Source organism: Vombatus ursinus, unplaced genomic scaffold, assembly GCF_900497805.2.
Source record: "Vombatus ursinus unplaced genomic scaffold, bare-nosed wombat genome assembly UNPS02014772.1, whole genome shotgun sequence".
Classification (NCBI taxonomy): domain Eukaryota; kingdom Metazoa; phylum Chordata; class Mammalia; order Diprotodontia; family Vombatidae; genus Vombatus; species Vombatus ursinus.
In genome coordinates this window covers 14,590,135-14,610,720 of record NW_020954550.1, presented here as the reverse complement: position 1 = coordinate 14,610,720, position 20,586 = coordinate 14,590,135, and the positions used below count along the sequence as shown (strand labels likewise).

Sequence of the window (20,586 nt, the reverse complement as noted above, 5' to 3'; positions counted from 1 at the left end):
ATATTTTTCCAATTATTTAACTCTTTATTACTTTAGAGTGTTTTGTAGTTATATTCATATAATTCCTGTATCTTGGTTAGATAGTTGCCTAAGGATTTTACATTTTACTATACACTGTAGTTATTTTAAATGAAATTTCTCTTTTTATCTGTTCCTGTTGGATTTTGTTGGTAATAATCAGAAATCCTGATTGTTTATGTAGACTTATTTTCTACCTTGCAGATTTGCTGAAGTAATTGCTTTAAAGTGAATGTTGTGTCTGTGTTGTTCCAATTTTAGTATATGTGTTGTCAGTGCAAACATTCTGCTATTTATCATTACCTGTGTGATCTTGTGATGAATATAGTTAGATCGTCTTATGCAAAAGGGGAGGTTGGACTGCTTGATCTCTAAGGTCCTATCTAGCTTTAAATTTTAGGATACTATTGCAGTAGTGCAAGGGTGAAATAATAAACAGTTTTAGCAATGGGAATAGGTAGAATAGAACTAATCTGTGAAGCCTTGCTAAGATTGAATTGATAATTCTGCTTGGGTAAGGTGAAAGCATGGTGGGAGTCCTAAATTATTACACATAACGCCCTTTCACCATACTCTGTTGTGCAGCCATATTGGTCTTTTATTATTTTTCACGTGCAACATCCTGTCTTCCTTCTCAGTCTTTTTGTTTTGGCTCTATTGTCCAGACATCACGTGGACATATTGCCCTCCCTCCTTACCTCCACCACTTAGAACATCTACTTTAGCACTCAGCTCAAGTGCCACTTCCTACATTTGCTGATCTCCCACCCTGCAAGTATATGTACATAAATATATGTATGTCTCCTGTAATCAAATGGAAGCTCCTTAAGAGCAGGAGCTGTTTCGTTTTTGTTTCTGTATCCCTGTACCTAGCATATTATAGGCACTTGATGAATGTTTGTTGAATGATCAAAATTTTCTCGTGTGTAAAAGGAAGAGGATAGTCTTAGATAATCTTTAAGCTTCCTTTCAGCTGTAACATTCTCTGAACTCACAGATGACTTTTTCCGTGTCTTCATGAATTCAGTATATGAGTTTAGATCAATGAAACATTCGGCTGTCTGTGTTTCAACAGGCTAAGACTTTCTATGTAAGTCTTAACCATAAATTCAAGAACTCTTTTTGATACCAAGAGCAAATACTTTCAGCTTTCTTGAGACACAGACAGAAGGACAGAGGGAGGGAAGGAGAGGGGAGAGCACTAGAACAAACACCACAAGATCTTCAAAGACCTCAGTGATCCCCCAGGCTTAGAGGGCTGCGAATATTTAGACCAAAATTAAGTCCAGGCTTTTTCCTTTGCTACGAGGTAGCAAATTCTAAACAAATAATATTCAGACGATCAAGGAAGAGATAATTAAGTAACAAATTAAATCTACCAAAATTAACAATAGTTTCTTTACAATACTACATTGCTAATGTTGGTTTCAAGGCTACTTGTTCAAGGAACAGTGTTCTCTTCCCAAACTAAGTGTGTTCTTTTCACAGAATATTAATCAATTTTGAGTCGCACCGTGAAACAGTATCTCAGGCTTTATTCTTTGCTAACCTAATTGCTTTCTTTTTACAATGCCAGTCTCGTTTGGAAGATATCCTATACTGTTTTGTTATTTTGTTTTCCTATAGTACTTAATAATGGTATGTTAAATACAAATTTGATATGTGTATATATACACACAGAAAAAAGATGAGTTGTAAAAATTTGTTGTTTCTTTTGTTTACTAAATAGGCACAAGTCACATGACCTTTCCTCATGTTTCTATGTGGAGTGTTGTGCTCATTGTAATTAGAATTTCACTGAGCAACCAGTTTCCTAATTAGATGATGTCATTATTGATGCCATATTTCAATTGTAATGTATTACAGAATTGATTTTAGTAAAACAAAAGTACTAAAGTAAAATTAGTAAATTTATTATCTAGAAGAGAACAAAATTTCACATTTTAATATATATTTCTCTTTAAATATTTTATTTATATCTTTCTTTAACGTAACCTTTATTCTCATATTCCTTTCCCCTTCCTCTATTCAGAGGACATCCCTTGTAACAAAGAATAAGAAAAAAAAATAGAAGAAAAAGCAGTTCAACACTGTTAGCTTTCATATGGTGGTTCATTGTTGGCAGTTCTTCTTTTAGAATTGATCATGTCCTTTGACCATTTTTCCATTAGGCAGTGGCTCTTGTCTTATATAGTTGTATTCATTTCCTGTATATCTTAGATTTTTCTACCCTTGTCATAGAGATTTCATACGAATATTCCTCCCTCTGACCCCATCAGCAGCTTCCCTTATTTTAGTTGCTTTGGTTTTGTTGCAGCAAAAGATTTTCAATTTAATGTAATCTTTTTTTAAAATAAGTTTTTATTGATGTCTTCTTACTTAATCATAGTTATCCCAAGTCTTCCTCCTTTCCCTCCCAGAAAACCAGCCCATACAATAAATAGTATTTTTTTTTAAAAGAGGGAGAAAATCAGCGTAACTGGTCAATACATTGAAAAAGTCCCAAAAAACGTGAAGTTTGTAACAGCTGTAGACCTTCCACCTCCACAAAGAAGTAGGTTAGGAGTATTTTCTCATGTCTCTTCATTCAGGTCCTACTTGATCTTTATAATTTTGTTAAATTCACGTTTGATTTTTTGGTGTATATCCTTTCCATTTACATTGTTGTAGTCACTGGGAATATTATTGACTCCACTTTACTCTGCATCAGTTCATCTTTACATGCTTCTCTTGTATTCATCACACACATTTCTTCTAGCACAATAATATTCAGAATTTGATTTGGTCAAAAATTCAACTTGTGATGATCTTTCTCCTTTTTAGACAGACATATCTGAAAAACCAGGTATTCTCTAATACATTACTGTGTGAGCAAATGGAAGTTGCATCCTTGCGATGCATCCTGCATTTGTATTCATTCTTTTTTAAATGAGTACTATATGATATAAGGATATTTTATTGCTTTTTGCACATATAAAAATACATGATTATCCTTGTACATAAATAAGATATTATTATACTAGAAGAAGTGAATTAAATGATAATAAGGGATGAGTAGTAAAGCCAGATAAGGGAAAAATAAAGGGGGAGGGGCTATAAACTCTGACAAATCTATTTAAGCTATTCAAGATATATATTGATGGCCATGCTGCTTGCTTCCTTAGTTTAAGGGAAAAATAAAGGAGGAGGGGCTATAAACTCTGACAAATCTATTTAAGCTATTCAAGATATATATTGATGGCCATGCTGCTTGCTTCCTTAGTTGGCATTTAGCTGAAGGGAAAATCATTTATTGAAATGGCAGCAGTACCTGGTATTTTTCAGTATTTCTCCTTTCATTAAACTCTCCAATAAAGAATCTGTGTTACTAGCTCCTTGGATTGCAGAACTTGTGGAATTATGACAAGGGTTGACCATTTATAATGGAAGATAAAGGTTTTTACTGATTTTCTCTAAAAATTAGAAGTAAAAATTGAAATATTAATCATCTGATTGAAATGGGAATTTCATTAGGAATAACATTTAATCATGTATAAAGAGAGTATTTCTATAAAATAACAATCATTTTCAAAAATCTTTCAAATCATTATCCTCTTTTTCCTCTCTGCTTCAAAAATATATTTTTTAAAAATATTTGAACCTCTGATCTTTCCTCTCTTTCCTTTCACCCCTCTCTGCCAATGGCTAATGTACAGATTTTGCCTTCAATTTGTAACAGATGTACAACTATCTCTGTAACCCACAGACATAATATTCCTATGTTCAGAACCAGCAAGTAGTAAAACTGTAAGAGATGACATTATTCTATAAGTTCTCCAAAGAAGCTAAATTAATCACCTCTGCAATGTAGACAGCTGCTACTTGCATGCCATCTGAAAAGAGTGAGTTTGAAACTTTAGTTTTAACAGTAAGCAACAGTGATACATCAGAGTTAAAAGCTTCCCTTGGGAGAAGCTGTGTTGCTGAGAAAAATATGAAGAGAAGCAATTGAACATTTACTGTGTTGAATTTGTTGCTTGTGGTAATAAGAGAAGAGTTTGGGCGCTAGCCTAACATGGCTTACGGTTTTTTTCTGTTGAACATAAAACCAGAGATCACCAGAATATTAGCCCAGCAGTGTCGGGTAGTGTAAAGAGCACAGTAGGAGTTAGAGTCAGTGGACCCGGTTTTGATTCCCAATAGTGCGTGGCATCTGGGTAGCCCTGGGTCGGTCATCTGGTCTGCAGTCTCTCCATATGCAAAATGACTTAAAGTCCTTTCTAGTTCTAAACCTATTATCCTATGCAGTAGAAAGTAAAAATTATTTGCTTGATTTTTAATACTTTTGTATTCTAAATATTTTTTAAATGATAGGGTACTTTCATGTGGTACCTCAAAAGCACAGAAGTATGAAACTATGGAGAGATTTACTTTTTTTCTTTTAGTATGCCTAAAAGGTGTCAGTTTGAGATAGAGGGACCCTCACAGGCAGTGTGTTTGTAGTGGAAAGCACACTGAATTGTTAGTCCAAAAGACCTGGATTCACATCCTGGCTTTGTTATATACTGTCGTTGGGACTTTTAGCAATCCGCTTTACTTCTGTGGGGCCTCAGTGTCCTCAGACCTAAAATGAGAAAGCTGGGTTAGATGATTCATCTATCTTTTCTCTTACTCCAGTTATAGTTCGTTTATTCTAATCAGCTTGAGAAAGCTGTCTACACTCAGTACGTCCACTTCCTCTCCTCTCCCTCTCTTCCAAACCCTCGTTAATATGATTTCTGACCTATCATTCAAATAAAGTTGCATTCTCCAGAATTATCAATTTTGATTACCAGTCTCTTGATTGACATACATATCTAATGACTTTTTCTCAATCTTCATTCTTCTTGACCTTTTTTTCAGCCTTGGACATTATTAATCAGCCTTTTTCATGTATGCTTTCTCCTCTCCAGGCTTTTGTGACACTGTTCTTTCCTGGTTCTTCTCCTACTTGCCCTTCCCATTCCTTTTCGGTCTCTTTTGCTACATTTTAATCTAGTCACCTTCTGACCATATCTCCTAAAGCTCTGTCCTAGGCCTTCTTCATTCCCTCCCAAGAGGTCCATAAACTTGTTTTAAAAATATTTTATAACTATATTTCAATATAACTTGTTTCCTTGGTAATCCTTTGTACTTTCTATATCTAAAAGTATGATTCTGAGAAGGGGTCCACAGGCTTCACCTAATTATCAAAGTGGTCTATGACGCAAAAAAAGATGAAGAACCCTGCATTGTGTCTCACTTGGTGGGCTCATCAGTTTGCATGTCATCTGTCATCTTGCAAATGAGTCCCAGATCTGTATATCTCTAGTTCTGAATTACCAACTGCCTCTTGGACATCTCACACTGGATGTCTGATAGGTATCTCACCCTCAACGAAGCAGAACTCACTATTTCCCCTTCCAAATTCTCCCCTCTCCAGAACTTCCCTATTACTGTCAACAGTATCATGATCCTCCCAGTCACAAAGTCTTGAAACCTTGATATCATCCTCAACTCATCCCTCACATTCATCCCATAGCCTATCTGTTGCCAAGTCTTGTCATAACATCTCATATATATGCTCCCTTCTCTCCACTCACACAGTCATTATCCTGATACAGGCCTTTATCACCTTGTGCCCAACCTATTTTAATTGCCTTCTCATTGATCTCTCTACCTCAAACTCTCCGTACTCCAGTGCATCCTCCACTCAGCCAACAGTGTGATTCTCCTAAAGTGCAGGTCTGATCATGTTACAGTACACACACACACACACACACACTCACTCACACTCTTAATTCCAGTAATTACTTATTATCCTTATACTCAAAATAAAATTCACTTCTTGGCTTTTGAAGTCCTTCACAACTTGGTCACTTCCTGTCTTTCCAGTCTTCTTTGCTTAAATTCCCCTCCTAGTATTTCATGATCCATCAACACCAGCCTTCTTGCTGTTCTTTACACATGACATTCCATCTCTGACCTCCATTCCTTGCACAGAGTGCAAGGAATGATCTTAGAATGATTTGCTTCCTACCATGAGCCTTTTGGCTTCCTTCAAGGCTCAGCTCAGTTTCTACCTTATGCAGGGATTCCCTCTGAGATTGTTTGCCGTTTACACTCTCTATATCTTGTATGTACATAATTGTTTGCATGTGGTTTCCCCCAGTAGCATATGAGCTCCTTGAAAGCAAGGCAATGCTTTTGCCTTTCTTTATATTCCCAGAACTTATCACAATGCCTGGCACATACTAAGTGCTGCTTACATTTTTGTTGAGTGACTGACTATAATATTTCTGTTGCAGTTACTTCTGTCCTCCTAAATAAACAAGTTTTTAACTTTAAGACTAACCTCAATTTGTCCTTCTCCTTCACTCCACACCTCATTTTCTAGTCAGTTGATCTCTCCCTTTCTCTCCATTCCCACCCTCAGGCACTCATCATTACTCACTGAAACTATTTTAAAAGCTTTCTAATTCATCCCTCCACTCCCAAAGATACATATATACACCTCCCATTATCCACCCCTTCTAAACCACCCTTTATTGCAGCTGTTTCAGTGGTCCTCCTAAGATGCAGGTGTCTGAATATGTCACTTACCTTCTCAGAACTCTTTAGTGGTCCCTCATTGCCTCTAAGGTAGAATGCAGACTTCTCAGCCTAGCCGCCCAGTTTAGTTCCACCCCATTCCCTATGGCTCCCCTTCAAAATTCAACATTTTAGTCAAACTGGGCAAGTTATTTCCCAAACTTGTATTCCACCTCTCATCTCCAGCTCTTCACCCAAATTGTCCCCCATGTATTTATTCTACATCTCTATCATTTTGGAGTTGTTACCTTACTAAAAGACTCAGCTCAGGTGCTACCTCCATGAAGTCTTCCCTGATTTCCCCAACTATTAATGCTTCATCTCTCCTCAGGATACCCTGTATTAATTTAACAGTGTGTGTATGTAGACACACACACACACACACACACACACACACACACACATATTGTCTACCTGGTAGAGTTTATGGGGCTGTTTTGTTTTTTATCTTTTTTGTTTGCAACACAAACTCAGCTTTAACTCAAATCTAACTCAATGCCTTGTAAATTGTTGTGGCTTATTTTTTCTTGAATTAAATTATTAGGCTGGTTTCCCAACCAAAGAAGAAAAAGGAGGCCAAAGGCCTCCAGTTTAAAGATGAAGAGTGAGTCTCAGGCTTTAATTTCCTTGGATTCTTTTAGACTTGAGGCAGACTCAAGGCTCATCTAGAAGAACCATTAACCCAGAATTGGGTGAGAAGTAGAATTTTAAAAGTACCAGGCAAAAGTAAAAGAGGAAATTAAGATGCTTTGCTTTTTTAAACAAGAAATAATTTTGCTTTCCCTGGAGACAAGAAAGCTTTGAAAAATTATACTTTGGTAATGAACTTGAAGTAGCCAACAAAGATTAATTATGCAGTTCAATAGTTAAACCATTTGCAATTATAAACAAATAAGGTTTACAAGTATGATGGGATTGAAGAGTCTTAAAAAGCCATATTTCACACAGAGAAATGCACTTGCAATTATAAGTATATATACACATATATAATTCTGTTTAGTGTCCTTGGTACAGAAAAATGAGCAGCACATTTAGTCAGTGCTTTTCTGTTCTCAAAGCCAGTAGCTGTGGTTAAGAGGAATTTGTAGTAGTCTTTTTTCATGCTAGGGAATCAGACTTAGCAAATGCTTTCGGTGCTGTGATTTTGAATCTCCAGGCTTTAGTACTTCAAAATGTATTTGGTTACTCCTTCCTCCAATACTAGTTACCTTTTGTTTGCATCTATAAGAGTAAATGGGACTATATATATATCAAAATACATTTGACTTGGATGGTTGCTTTTTATTGCCAAATAAAGACATTGCCTCTTCTCAGTTATAGAATCCTAGAATTTATATTTGGAAGGAAATTGTGGTAGTTAGGGATCATCTGCGCCATGTCCTTCATTTTGTAGAATAGAAAACTGAGGCCTAGAAAGTGTGTGACCCACCTATGGTTTATACATCTAGTTAGTACACAAAATATTACTCAATGTTACTGATAGTCAAGGTCTATTAAAAAAAAAAAGCACTGATTTTAAAGTTAGAAGACCTGAGTTCTAATCATATCTCTGGGAGGTTAATAACTGTTAGCAATCCATGAGCAATCCAGTTAGTGTCTCTGTCTTAATTTCTTATGAGTAAAATGAGATAATAATATTTACCTTATGCAGTTGGGCTATTGTGGGAAAAGAAGTGTCCTGTCAACTTTAAGGCACCATAGTAGTATTCTTTCTGTTACACCTCACTGCTTCACTGAGTGGATTATCTGTATTGATAGCTTTCTTGTCAGCTATGTATTCATAAAATTATATTTATTAATATTAAGAAAACTATAATTAGGGAAAATTCCTTAAATAATCTGATAATTACATAGTACATTCCAGAGCCAGAAAAAACATTTTTTAAATTATCTGTTACTACTACCTTATGGTAATATGGGAAATGAGAGTTGAATATATTTTGAATTGCATGTGTATGGTGAATATCAGAGTCTTTCCCTTATCCAGATGGAAGTCCACTTAAAATGATCGGAGTGTTTGAGGGGAAATTGATGGTAAGGGAACATATAACCAAAGTGTCCTGAAATAGACAACTCTCAGTTTTTTTTCAGGAATATGTGATTAACTTGTGATATTCTATATTAGTCAGTTAGGTGTTTGGTTCTAACATACACTGATAGTATGAATCTGGACGAGTCATTTAATTTCTTGTGTACCAGGCAGTTCTTTAAGACTGTCACTTGCAAGAAAGACATTTGATGGTCTACATTGGTAGAGTGATTTTCCGCAGGTGGGCTCCCCATACTGATCAAATCAAGGGTCCAAATGAAAATATGGAAAAAAATGACTTAGAAAAAGTTCAGGAGATAACCACCAAAGTTATTGAAGTTTTATTGAAGAATGAATGAGAGGGAAAGCATTTATTAAGCACTTGTTTTGTGTAGAGTAGTGTGTTAAGTACTAGGAATACAGATGGAAAAGTAAGACAGTCCCTTTCCCCATGGAGCTCATACTCTAATGGGGTAGACCCTAAAAATGGAAGGTTTCAGCTTCAAGGTGGATAGAAGGGTTCTATTGTCCATGGGTTGCAGCAACAAAGCAGACAGTAATGCCTCCTTTTTAATGTCATTTTTGCTAATAAAATCCTATCTTTTTTATGTTGGGCTATTTGACAATACCAGGGACTTTGATGTTTTTCTGGGTCTTCAGGAGCTATGGCAGGAGCAGTTGCCAGATTGCATCTGCACAGGGGCTGCTTCCTAGGATGATGGCTTCAGGAACTGCATCGAAAGCATTGATGTTACCAAGGCTCTTGGATTCAGGGTTCCTGTCTTTCTTAGAGTCTAAGGGGCTATGGTACTCAAAGTGGTAGTGAGGGTTTGATCTGCCTAGCATGTACTCTTTCCTGCCTCTCCCTTGAGAAGCCTGGCGACTGGTTTCCCTGCCTTGTGGATGGTAGTTGGTGAAGAAATACTAAGGAAACTGCGTTTATTTAGCTTGGAGATGAATATAAAAATAGATGTATTAAGTAAGAATGATTAGTGTTTTGACTGAAAAGGGGGCATGAAGAGATAGCTTAAAAATTGCTAAGGAGGAGATTGTTAGTATAAAAATTAGCAAGAATTTCCCCAATATAAATTTTGAGACATATCAGCAAAAGATTTTGAACTTTTCTCCTGGATATTTTTTGGTAAAGAATAAACCATTAGACTCTATTTCTGGCAGTAGTTTAAGGGTGATTTTGTTCTGAACCAGAAAAATGGGTTAGCTGACTTAGATTCCTTTTATTCCTAAAATATTTTTTACCAGTCCTTGACATCTGCACAATTAGAAGGGAAGGAAAATATATTAAAATTTGCACTAAAAATTATTGCTACTTGATAACAGTCTCTGGCTATCAACGATCAAATGAGATAATATGTAAAGTGTTTGGCAAACCTTAAAGTACTATATAAATGCTAGCTATTATTTTTAATTAATTAATTTTTAAAGTTTTATTTTTATATTACAAGCATTTACAGATTACTCCTACTTCATGAGGGTTCTTTTGTAATAAAGTAAAAGTAATCTGAAAGTGCATGTAACATTTTATGTCTGTAATACCCCCACCTACTTTAAAAATTAATAGAAACTGTATTTTTTCTTCTTCTTCTTCCCTACTCTATTGAAAAAGAAAAAAAAGTTTCTTGTAACTAATATATGCAATCAAGCAAAACAAGTTCTACCAATAGGTATATTCTGTCTCTCTCATTAAGACAGATAGATCAGTTGATCAATCAGTCTTTCTGTACCCTGAATCCATCATCTCTCTGTCAAAATGTTTCATCATTTGTCCTTCATAATCATGAATATTTGTTATATTGATCATAGTTCTTAGACCTTTCAAAATTGTTCACATTTACATATTATATAAATTATTGCCATGATTCTGTTTATTTCATCCATTAGTTTATAAAAGTCCTCAGAATTGTTCATTTTTATAATACTGATGTTACATTATGAATCATTCTTCTGGTTCTGCTCACTTCATCTTGCCTCAGTTAATATAAGTCTTTCCATGTCTTTCTGAAAATATCTGTTTCCTCATTTCTTATAGTACTTCATCATTTTCATATGCCACAACTTATTCAGCCATTCCTCATATTTTGGGCATCCTCTACTTTCTGGGGGTTTTTGTTTCTTTGTTCCTTTTTGTGTTTTGTTTATTTGTTTTTTTTGCCACGACAGAAAGAGCTACTATAAGTATTTTTGTTGATAAAAATAACTTTTCATCTTTGATCTCTTTGGGTATAGGGCTAACAGTGGTATAGATGGATTAAAGGGTATGAACTGTTTGGTAACTATCTGTCTGTAATTCCAAATTGCTTTCCACAGTGGTTATGCCCATTTAGAAGTTCACCAATAGTTCATCATTGAGCCTGTTTTCCCACAGCCCCTATGATGTTTATCATTTATGTTTGCCACTCTGAAGGGTGGGAGGTATAATCTCAGAATTGCTTTAATTTTTATTTCCCTAATTAGTACTAATTTGGACTTTTTTTTTAATATGGCTATGCTGAGTCTGAGTTTTTCCTCTTGATAATTATCTGTTCATATCCTTAGACTATCAGTTGTGGAAAGGCTTTTTTTTTTCCCTTTTTTAAATAAATTTGAATCAGTGCCTATATGTCTTGAAAATAAGACCTTTACCAGAGAAATTTACTGCAAAGATTCCCCCTCACTTTGTTTCTCTTTTATTCTTTGCTTTATTATTTGTTTGTACAAAAACTAATTTTATGTAATCAGAATTATTCATCTTATTTTTTTCAATGTTTTCATCTAATCGTTTCTATTCCTTGTTTGTTCACGAATTTTTCTCTTATCCATGGATCTCATAGGTAATTTTTTTCACTTTTCTCTAATTTCTTTATGATGTGACTTTTTATATCTGTTACATACTCATTTGGAGCTTATCCCTGTGTAAATTAGGAGTTATTGCTCTGAATTCTAATTCTTCTATATCATTAGTCAGTTTTCCTAGTAGTTTTTGTCAGTGGGTCTTGATCCCAGTAGGTGGGTGTTTGTCTTTATCAAGTACTAGACTACTAGATACTTTAGTTTGTGTGTGTGTTGTGTTCTTAATCAGTTTAATTGATTGAGCTGTGTATTTTTAACCAGTACCAAAATGTTTCAGTAATTGCCATTTTATGGTATAATTTAAAATTTAGCACTACCAGACCTCTTTTGTTCCTATTTCTTTTATTATTTCTCTTAAGAGTCTTGACCCTTTTCCCTTCTATATGAATGTCATTTTTTTTTTAATTCCATGAAGTAATCCTTTGGAACTTTGACGTGACATTGAATAAGTAAATTAACATTGGTAATATTGTCATATATATGTTGTATCATCTTATCCACGAACAGTTAATATTTTTCCAGTTATTTAGGTCATTATTTCTGTAAACAGTTGTTTGTAGTTGTGTTTATTTAATTCTTGTGTATATCATAGGGGTAGATTCTCAAGTATTTTATACATTTTGTAGTGACTTGAAATGGGATTTCTTTTTCTATCTCTTCTTGTTGGATTTTATCAGTACTACAGAGAAATATTGAGATTTGTATGGATTTATTTTATATTATATCCTGTTAGTTTACTGAAGTTATTAGGTATTTCAATTAATGTTTTTAGTTGACTCTTTAGGGTTCTTTAAGTACACCATCGTCACATCCTAGCTTTTTAGAGCGAAAATTTTTAAGGGTATAGTGAAATGAGTTTGAAACAACATTGACTTTTGAATTAAAGATTTTATTTTATGATTCCATTCCTTAGCATGGTATCCCTTTTCCCGATCACAAGCAATTATTGAGAGTTAATCTTGCCTACTTGAATAGCTAGGTAATTTAGACATTGCATAAAGGGTACACACAGATGGGCTAGCTGTCTACATAGCTGTTCTTTTTTGTCTATACTTAAGTAATAAAATATTTATGCAGTTTGGCAAGGGCAATTCTATAACCTGGGTTGATACAACAGCTGTATTGCCTTTTCCCATGTGGCCTGATTCTCTTTTTAATCTTCTGTTTTCTGCAATTGAAGATTTATGAAAGCATGTGGTTCATATAGCAGCAGGTAATATTGAAAGTCCCTTAAATTAACACAGTAAAAAGTACTCAGCTAAGCCTTCTCATTCTCCTGTATTTTCCAAAGTCTTAGAAATATTTTCATATAGTCTGCATTGTAGAGCTTTATAAACACCACATGTTAAATTTTGTATCATTCTGTCAGATCTGTAAACTCATCTTAGCATTACTTAAATTACATATTCTTAGAAAACTGAAATATTTTGAATTTGAGATACTTTGCATTTTGACATATCTTCAACAGGCTGTTGAAACAGATTACATAAAGTTTTCTTGGGCTAAAGATAGGTTGTTAATTGTTTTTCAGTTACCTTGTCAGATACTCTTGTCAACCAAGAATATTAATGTGCTATATATTGTTTTTTGTTTCTTTCTAGGTGCTCCTGATCCAACAGCAGGTGCTAGTATAGATGATGAAAACTGCTGGCACTTAGATGAAGAACAGGTTCAAGAACAGGTTAAACTCTTCCTTTCCCAGGGTGGGTACCATGGATCAGGGAAGCAACTTAACTTGCTCTTTGCAAAGGTAAGGATTTTACCAAAAAACTATACACATATTCTAATCCACATATTTGGTGGTGTTCACACAGTGATATGTGTTAGTTTTCTTATAAATACAGTCTCAGTCATTGATCATCCTCAGAAATTGTTTGATTTCAGCCCAAACTTTAACTTGCTGGGTGACCTCTAAGACTTAGAATATTTTTGTCTTAAATCCTCATCTACAAAATTATGATAATTTATGTATATTAGAAGGAGTCATGAGTTTATTATCATTTCCTTAGTTTTTCATTGGATCATGAGCCAATGTCAGCATGCTTTTCACAGGAATAGATAAGCAGCTCATCTGTGCTTTCTCATCCTCCGTATTTCTTGTCCTTAATCTCCCCTAAATGCTTCAAGGGGATCAATTTAAAGCACTGGAAATTTTTCTCTTTTGCCATTTTCTGGATGCCTGTACAGTAGCCAAATCATCTGTCTTTTCTCGCTTGCTCTCACTCTTATTAGTGGCCCACATCCTTTTCAGATCATACATTTCCTAGAGATTACTTTTGTTGTTATTGTCATATGTACTGTGCTTAATTTTTAATGTTTTATTGAATAATTTCATATTTGTGTAGAAATGCAGCACCTATTTTAATAAGCATTGCTTTTCTGTCTCAAGTTAGCTCGTTAGAAATTTTTTATTGTATTTTCCCATACACTAAATGAAAGAGAATTTCAAAGAAGTATTTTTAACTTAACGTTTGTACTTCCATGAAGAATTTATGAATCAGAAAGACAAATTTTTTAAAAGAAATTTTGTTAATGGCTTACATCATACCTGTTTAACTCATGTAGAAAGTTTGTTGTTGTACCGTGCTTCAAGAAAGAGCAACTGAATTACATTCTTTCTAATACTTCTGAAATAGTAAATTCTATCTCCTTTTTCATTGGATATAAACAGTATCATTGGAATCACAACTGAATTTATTTATAGAAAATGAGCAATTTCTTTTCCTTGATAAATTTGATTACATATGTAACTTGTATCTATAGTTAAGATGATTAAAGCCATTTTTTTGATTCCATAGAAATGTAGTAAATTCTTTTCAGCCATGGTCATGGAATGAGGTTATTAAGGTTAATCCAACATTCTAATTAATAGATGTTTAAACAGCACATAATAAGAAGGGATTATTAATTTTCAGCAAATTAAAGTATAGTAAAACATACTTACCTATATTTTAATAAGAATATACTGGAAATAATCATCTTTCTTTGCTAATCCGGAAAGGGTTTTAGTGATCTTACAGGGCATAAGAGTTATTCTGAAAATCAGTTGTCATTATATTTTTAGATATAGCAAAGTATTTAAGATATTTGTGGTTAACATGCCTAATTGTAGAGAGGGTACCATATTTATGCTTTTGTTAACTTGAGCCCTTTTGGTAGAAAACCCAGTAGGAAGACAAATCCATTGACATCTTGATTACATGTCTAGACAATCAATACATCTGGACTAAAAAATCAGCAAGATAAGTTTATCTACTTCTTTGTACCTGGTTATGTCCTGAGAAAAACTTACTTTCTACGGTAATAATTCTCAGTGTTGACTGGCCCACTCTTGTTATCAAATAGGTGTACCTATTTTTCTTATTATATAAGACCCACACACTGTTCAGACTTGGCCCTTTGAGGGCTCATGGTGATCTTGGTAGTTGCCTGGATGTGGACAACAGACTCCTGTGCATTTTTGACAGGTCGCCCGTCATTTTCCCCTGGAGGGGAAGCTGTTGAGATAGAAGTGATTTAAAAATCCATACAAGACTCTTATTGTCAAACAGCTGAAGGGTCTCTTCACCCTATGACTCCCTGATGTGAACTCAGGGAAATGTTACCTTATAGGGGTTCAATCCTGAAGCAGTTTCTCTGTTACCTTCACTTTCAAGAACTTAAGCTCATGTCTGAGGAATTTTTTGCTTTATTAAACATTTGCCTTTCCTCTCTCTACCTGCACTACACAGAGAGTAAGCCTTTAATAAAAATCCTCCTCTCTCCTGTTATTTTTCATTGATAAGGAAACTAGTGTACAGCTGAGCTGCAGAGTTGTTGAATACCTGACAGTATTTTCCACATTCCTAAAATGAGTAAATTAGCCTAATGTTCTCAGCCTAGAGGTTTTCTGAGGTTCTCACATTACCTTCTATTAATGTTGAATGTGGTATGAGAAAATGCAGAGGAAAAGAAGCTGCTTATGGGAGAGGCCAACCTGGGCTTGTCTAAGTCAGTAGTTCTCATAATTTTAGCTCATGAATCATTTTAAGTACAGAGCAAAAGACCTTATATAGACCAACATTATCAACTTTTCCCATTTGCCACTACAAAAGCAATTTCACCTGAATTAACAGGCAGAACAACAGTGTTTTGTTTTGTTTATTAAAGTAGCAATAAGGGAATACCTCAGTACTTAGGATTCATGATTTCATTGGCTTGGATACCTCAGTGAAACATATCACATGCCATCTACACTTTAGTTGGTTTTTATAAATTGTTTTGTCCTGAAAAATTCGCCACACCGCACCAACCTAGTAATGAGACTTTCTGAGTTTCGCCAATTCAGTTTTCAGGCAGCAGATGCAGAATTTATCATCTGGTCCTCTGTTTAACACTTTTCTCACTGCTGTAGGACCTTTTGGGGCTTGTTTTCTACTAGCATAGGCTTTAAGGACCCACAGGATCCTACAAACTACTTTAGAGGACTTTAGTATAAAGACTTTAAAAGGAAATAGCAGGAGTGCATTCTTAATTGAAACCAGAAGCAGAAGTGTAAACTATGTGCCTGGAAACAGACTTCCTAGTGAATCTTCTTGAGTAGCATTTTAATTCCAGCCTTTGAAATGAGGAACAAACCATTTGGAGAGAGTCATCATATCACTATATCCTTTACAATAGCATGGGAAAGAATGGGCTATGATAAAGACCCTTTGCAACATCGCAACAAAATAGTGGAATCATACTGAAACTTGGTCTTGGTAAAATTATATACTCACAAATCTGCATTTGCTGCTATACTTCTTTTTTTTTTGGTTTGCTGAAGCATAAATTATGTAGTTGCTACTATATGTGCATTTTAAATATGAACTGTATAAAGTTTACTAATGTTGAAGGATGAAGGTTCTTTCTGAGTGATGCCTTCAAAACAATGCATTTTTGTTGAATGCGCGAAATAGTTTATTCTTTTGTCCTTGTTCAAATTTGTAGAACAAAATATGAACCAAATAGTTCTGCATGAAAGTTGTTCTGATACATTTTTAATCAGTTTATAACATACACATCGGTTATGTGTTAGGCACTGTGTGAGGTGCTGGAGATGGAAAGACAAAGATGAAACTAGCCCTGCCCTCAAGGAGCTTAGAGTCTACTAGTGGGAAACAACATGTATGCAGATAAGTAAATGTACAATAGATACAGAGCATTTTGGAGGTGGAGAGCATTGATAGCTGCTCTGTTAGGTTTTCAGTGGAAGAGCTAGTGCAAAGCTTTATTTTTTAAAAAAGAAATTAGTCTTCCTTTTGGTGGTGTTTTTCTTGCAAATTTATTTGTAAGTGTCCTGTTTTCCTTAGGTGAGAGAGATGTTGAAGATGAGGGACTCGAATGGCGCTCGAATGTTGACATTGATAACAGAGCAGTTCATGGCTGACCCCCGTCTCTCACTTTGGAGGCAACAAGGCACTGCAATGACTGACAAATATAGGCAGCTCTGGGACGAACTTGGTAAATATGATATTCTACAACAATTACAGTTGAATCTCTTGTATACAATGAACACTGGGAGAGCTGAACATTTCAAAGTCAGGATTATGTAGATCTTGTTCTTGTTGTTAACTCAAGTCTTAGCTGTTTGGTCAAGAGAATGAAAGTAATGTGAATTTTGTGGTGGCATTTGGCAGGGAATAAAACTGGCTTAGAAATCTTTTTTATAAATCAGTTTTCACATACCTTAGTAACCATTTAACTTTAAAATATGCCTTGTAGCTAATGGTGTTACTGATGGAGAATGACTTTGAATTTTTTTTAAAAAATCTGAAATCAATTCAGTTGTTTTGATTTTAAATTCTTGATTTTTTTCTAACAAAATAACAGACTATAATAGAAATTTTCATTGAGCTACTGCTGATTTAGATTATTTTGATCTTAGGGATTGAAAGGAGTCAATGAATTTTAGTTGTTGGTTTCACAAATCCTGGAAGGTATTGTTGATGTGTTAGAGGTTATGAGTCTGAAAAGCCTGTTAGCCATTTTCTATAAGAAAAAATATTAAGCTGTTGATGGAAATTCAGGGAATCTTGTAATGTGGTTTTTCATCACTTGAGAAATAAAGAACTGATATAGATTATGCTGGATAGTCCTAGATTCCATCATTTTTTTCCTAAATATCACATATCCATGAATCTTTAGAATGCTGAATATTCAAGAAATGCACTATTTAAATTACTTAAAATAGTCAACCATATATATGTACTTTAAAGGATCTTTACATAGTTAGGAAACTTATTCAGCTTCTGAAACAGAGAAATGTTATTCCACTAAAAATCAATGACATTTTATATATACAGTGGAGCCATGATCTCATCAATTTGGGGAGTCCTTCTAATAGTGAAGATTATAATCCATCCATGTCTCCTTTTGCTGTGCAGCTGTTGTTCATATCCTCCCCTAAATTATTTTACAGAAGACCCACAAATTTTACTGAAACCTTTTAGGTCACTGAACATTACATAGGAACCAGTACAGTTATTTCCTCTGTCCATCTGATATTTCTCTCTTGCTATGTGAATAGTCTTCCTCCTTTTCCAGACATGCATCACCTTTTTATACTGTTTCTTATGCACAAGTTATTGTTGGTAGCAAGTTGCATGTAGCACTTTAACACTATCTTTCTGTGCCAAAACCCATGGTTTTAATTCTTCAGAAATTGTCGTATAAAGTCCATAGCCATAAAGTTTCACTGGAGGAATATTGGTGTAAAAAAGGTGAGGTTTTGTTTCAGGAAGCATCTTGGAAGAGTTAAAAGTGATGAACAATTTCCTAAATGCTGTTCAGCCTGCTTTCTTGGTCCAGTAATAATCATAATGACCACCTCATATACTTTAAAATACTCATAATACTTTAAGATTTACAGAGTGCTTTATTCACACCTCTTCTACCCATTTTACACATAGGAAACTGAAGCTCTGAGAGGTTAAGATATTTGCTTATGAGAGCACAACTAATTAGATGTCAGAGATAGTACTGAATTCAGTTTCCCTGACTCCCCATGGAGAGTTGTATATAATACATTCTGTCAAACAAGTCTGTGGACTCTCTATCCAGGTATATACCATTTGGCCTTTATCCTATCCTTGTCCTCCTTGCTCTCTCTGTAGTCTTCCATACTGTTGGTTACTCTCTCTTCCTAGCCCTACACTTCTCCTTTAGCTTCCATATACTGTTTTCCTGGTTCTCTCTCTTACCTGTCTTGACTACTTTTATACTGGACTTTTATCTCTCTCCTGCATTCTCAAGACACCCAGGATGGGTCCTCTTTTCTTCCCCATCTACATGTATTCTCTTACCTTCCCTGATTTCCCCAAGTCAGTGCTGTCTCCCTCCAAAATTTTTTCTTGTACTTGTTTCTATGAATGTTGTATCCTCCCCCAGTATAATGAGCTTCTGGAGGTCAGAGGCTGTTTCTTTCGTAAGTCTTTGTATCCCCATAGCCTAGCATAGTCCCTTGGACAGAGTAAGTGCTTGATGAATATTTGTTGACTTGAATTGAGTTGGAAATAGGCATTCTTTACTTAGATTTTTCCAATGTGTGGATTATTAGGTCAAATCCTTTTGAAGGGTTGTGAATTAAGTTAACAAGGCTCTGTAGGATTCCTGGGCCTGATACAATCAACATGTCATTTATAAGCAGGAGCATATGGATGACCTCACCTTTTATATGGTTCTGTTGTTTTGACTATGAGATGCATGTCCTCCATGACAGCAATAAACGATTTTTTTTTGGCAAGATTATGTCACCCCATTTAATGCCTTAGTTGATATTGATAATCAGAGGATCATTGAACAAAGTTATTTGCTGATTGAGGTAGTTTGGGTACTTTTCTTTTTACATTTTCATTGTTGCATTTACTTTCTAGTAACTAAACTTCTATACAAGACGTCGCTAAACAACATCAATATCTTTTCCTTTCTCTGTTTCCCATTTTTTCCATGTAAATAACTTGTTTGAATAGATCAAGTTGGTAATGTTGTAATTATCCGTAATTCCTTGTGATTTCATTACTGTGACAGTGTGACCATAGGTGAATCACTTAACCTCTCTGACATTTTCTTTACATATACAACAGGGCTAATAATACCTTTAGTACTTAGCTTATATGGCTGTTGTGAATATCAAATGAAATAATTTTTATAAAATGCTTTGTAAACTTTAAAAGCACTATATAAATATCTGTGGTTGCAGCTGCCATTTTAATATCTGCTCTAACAAATCTATAGTCTGCCTATCCAGAGAGAGTGGATTCAGAAATAGCTTCCACATTATAGTAATTGGTTGTTCCTTCTTTGTTAAAATAGAGTTGTTTTAATTTTTGTGTGATATTATTCAGGGTATACCATATCTAGCATCATCCAACTTCTACTTTTTAAAAAAAATTGTTATCTTTTGGTTTTGACTTTTCCCCCCAATTTTGTTTCCCAATGCTTTTATCTTCCCTCCTCCTTGAGAACATTCCCTTATTAAAAAAAAGTTCTTTTTTTAAAAAAAGGAAGAAGTAATACAGTATTCCACATAGAGTCCCATACCTTTGAAAAGATGCAGGTAGGGGCTGCCTTCTCCTGTCTATTGTTTAGGGCCAAGTCTGGTCTTAATAAACCAGCCTAGCTAGAGCAACAAGACTTCCCAAGGGAGAGATGAGATGAGAGGGCAGCATATGCCAAGAAGATCAAGCTACCACCTTGACCTCTGTCTCCCTTCAGACTTAAGTTGTGACAGCCCAAGACTTTGCTGTGCTTAAGAGTCCTAAGAATGGCAATGCCTCCCCTCTTTGCCAGCCTCCTCAAACCAGCATCCCTTCTCCCATCCTATCCTTTGCAGCCGTTGTTGACAGGGGCAACTTTTGTGAAGAAGGGGGCCACTATCCTTGTCACCACTAACACCAGCTGCCAGTCCACTGCCACTAACCAGGCCATGCAAATTGACCTAACTGGTGCAGCAAGCATCCTGAGGGAGGGATGGGGGTGATATATGCCAGGTGGGTCAGACTATCACTATCCTGGACCCAGGAGCTGCTGGAAAACAGTAGTCCTTCCAAGGCATCAGCCTTGCTTCCAGGCTGGCCCCCAGAGCC

At 35.2% G+C, this 20,586-nt stretch overlaps 1 protein-coding gene across 1 annotated transcript in view; it reads left to right on the top strand.

Annotated features, from left to right (window-relative positions):
• ZSWIM6 (zinc finger SWIM-type containing 6) overlaps positions 1-20,586 on the top strand; it is a 209,084-nt gene that overhangs the window by 144,193 nt on the left and 44,305 nt on the right. Inside the window, exons 4-5 of the mRNA XM_027863642.1 lie at positions 13,084-13,232; positions 16,813-16,963. Of these exons, the coding sequence (XP_027719443.1) occupies positions 13,084-13,232; positions 16,813-16,963 (300 nt within the window). The remainder of the gene's footprint in view (positions 1-13,083; positions 13,233-16,812; positions 16,964-20,586) is intronic.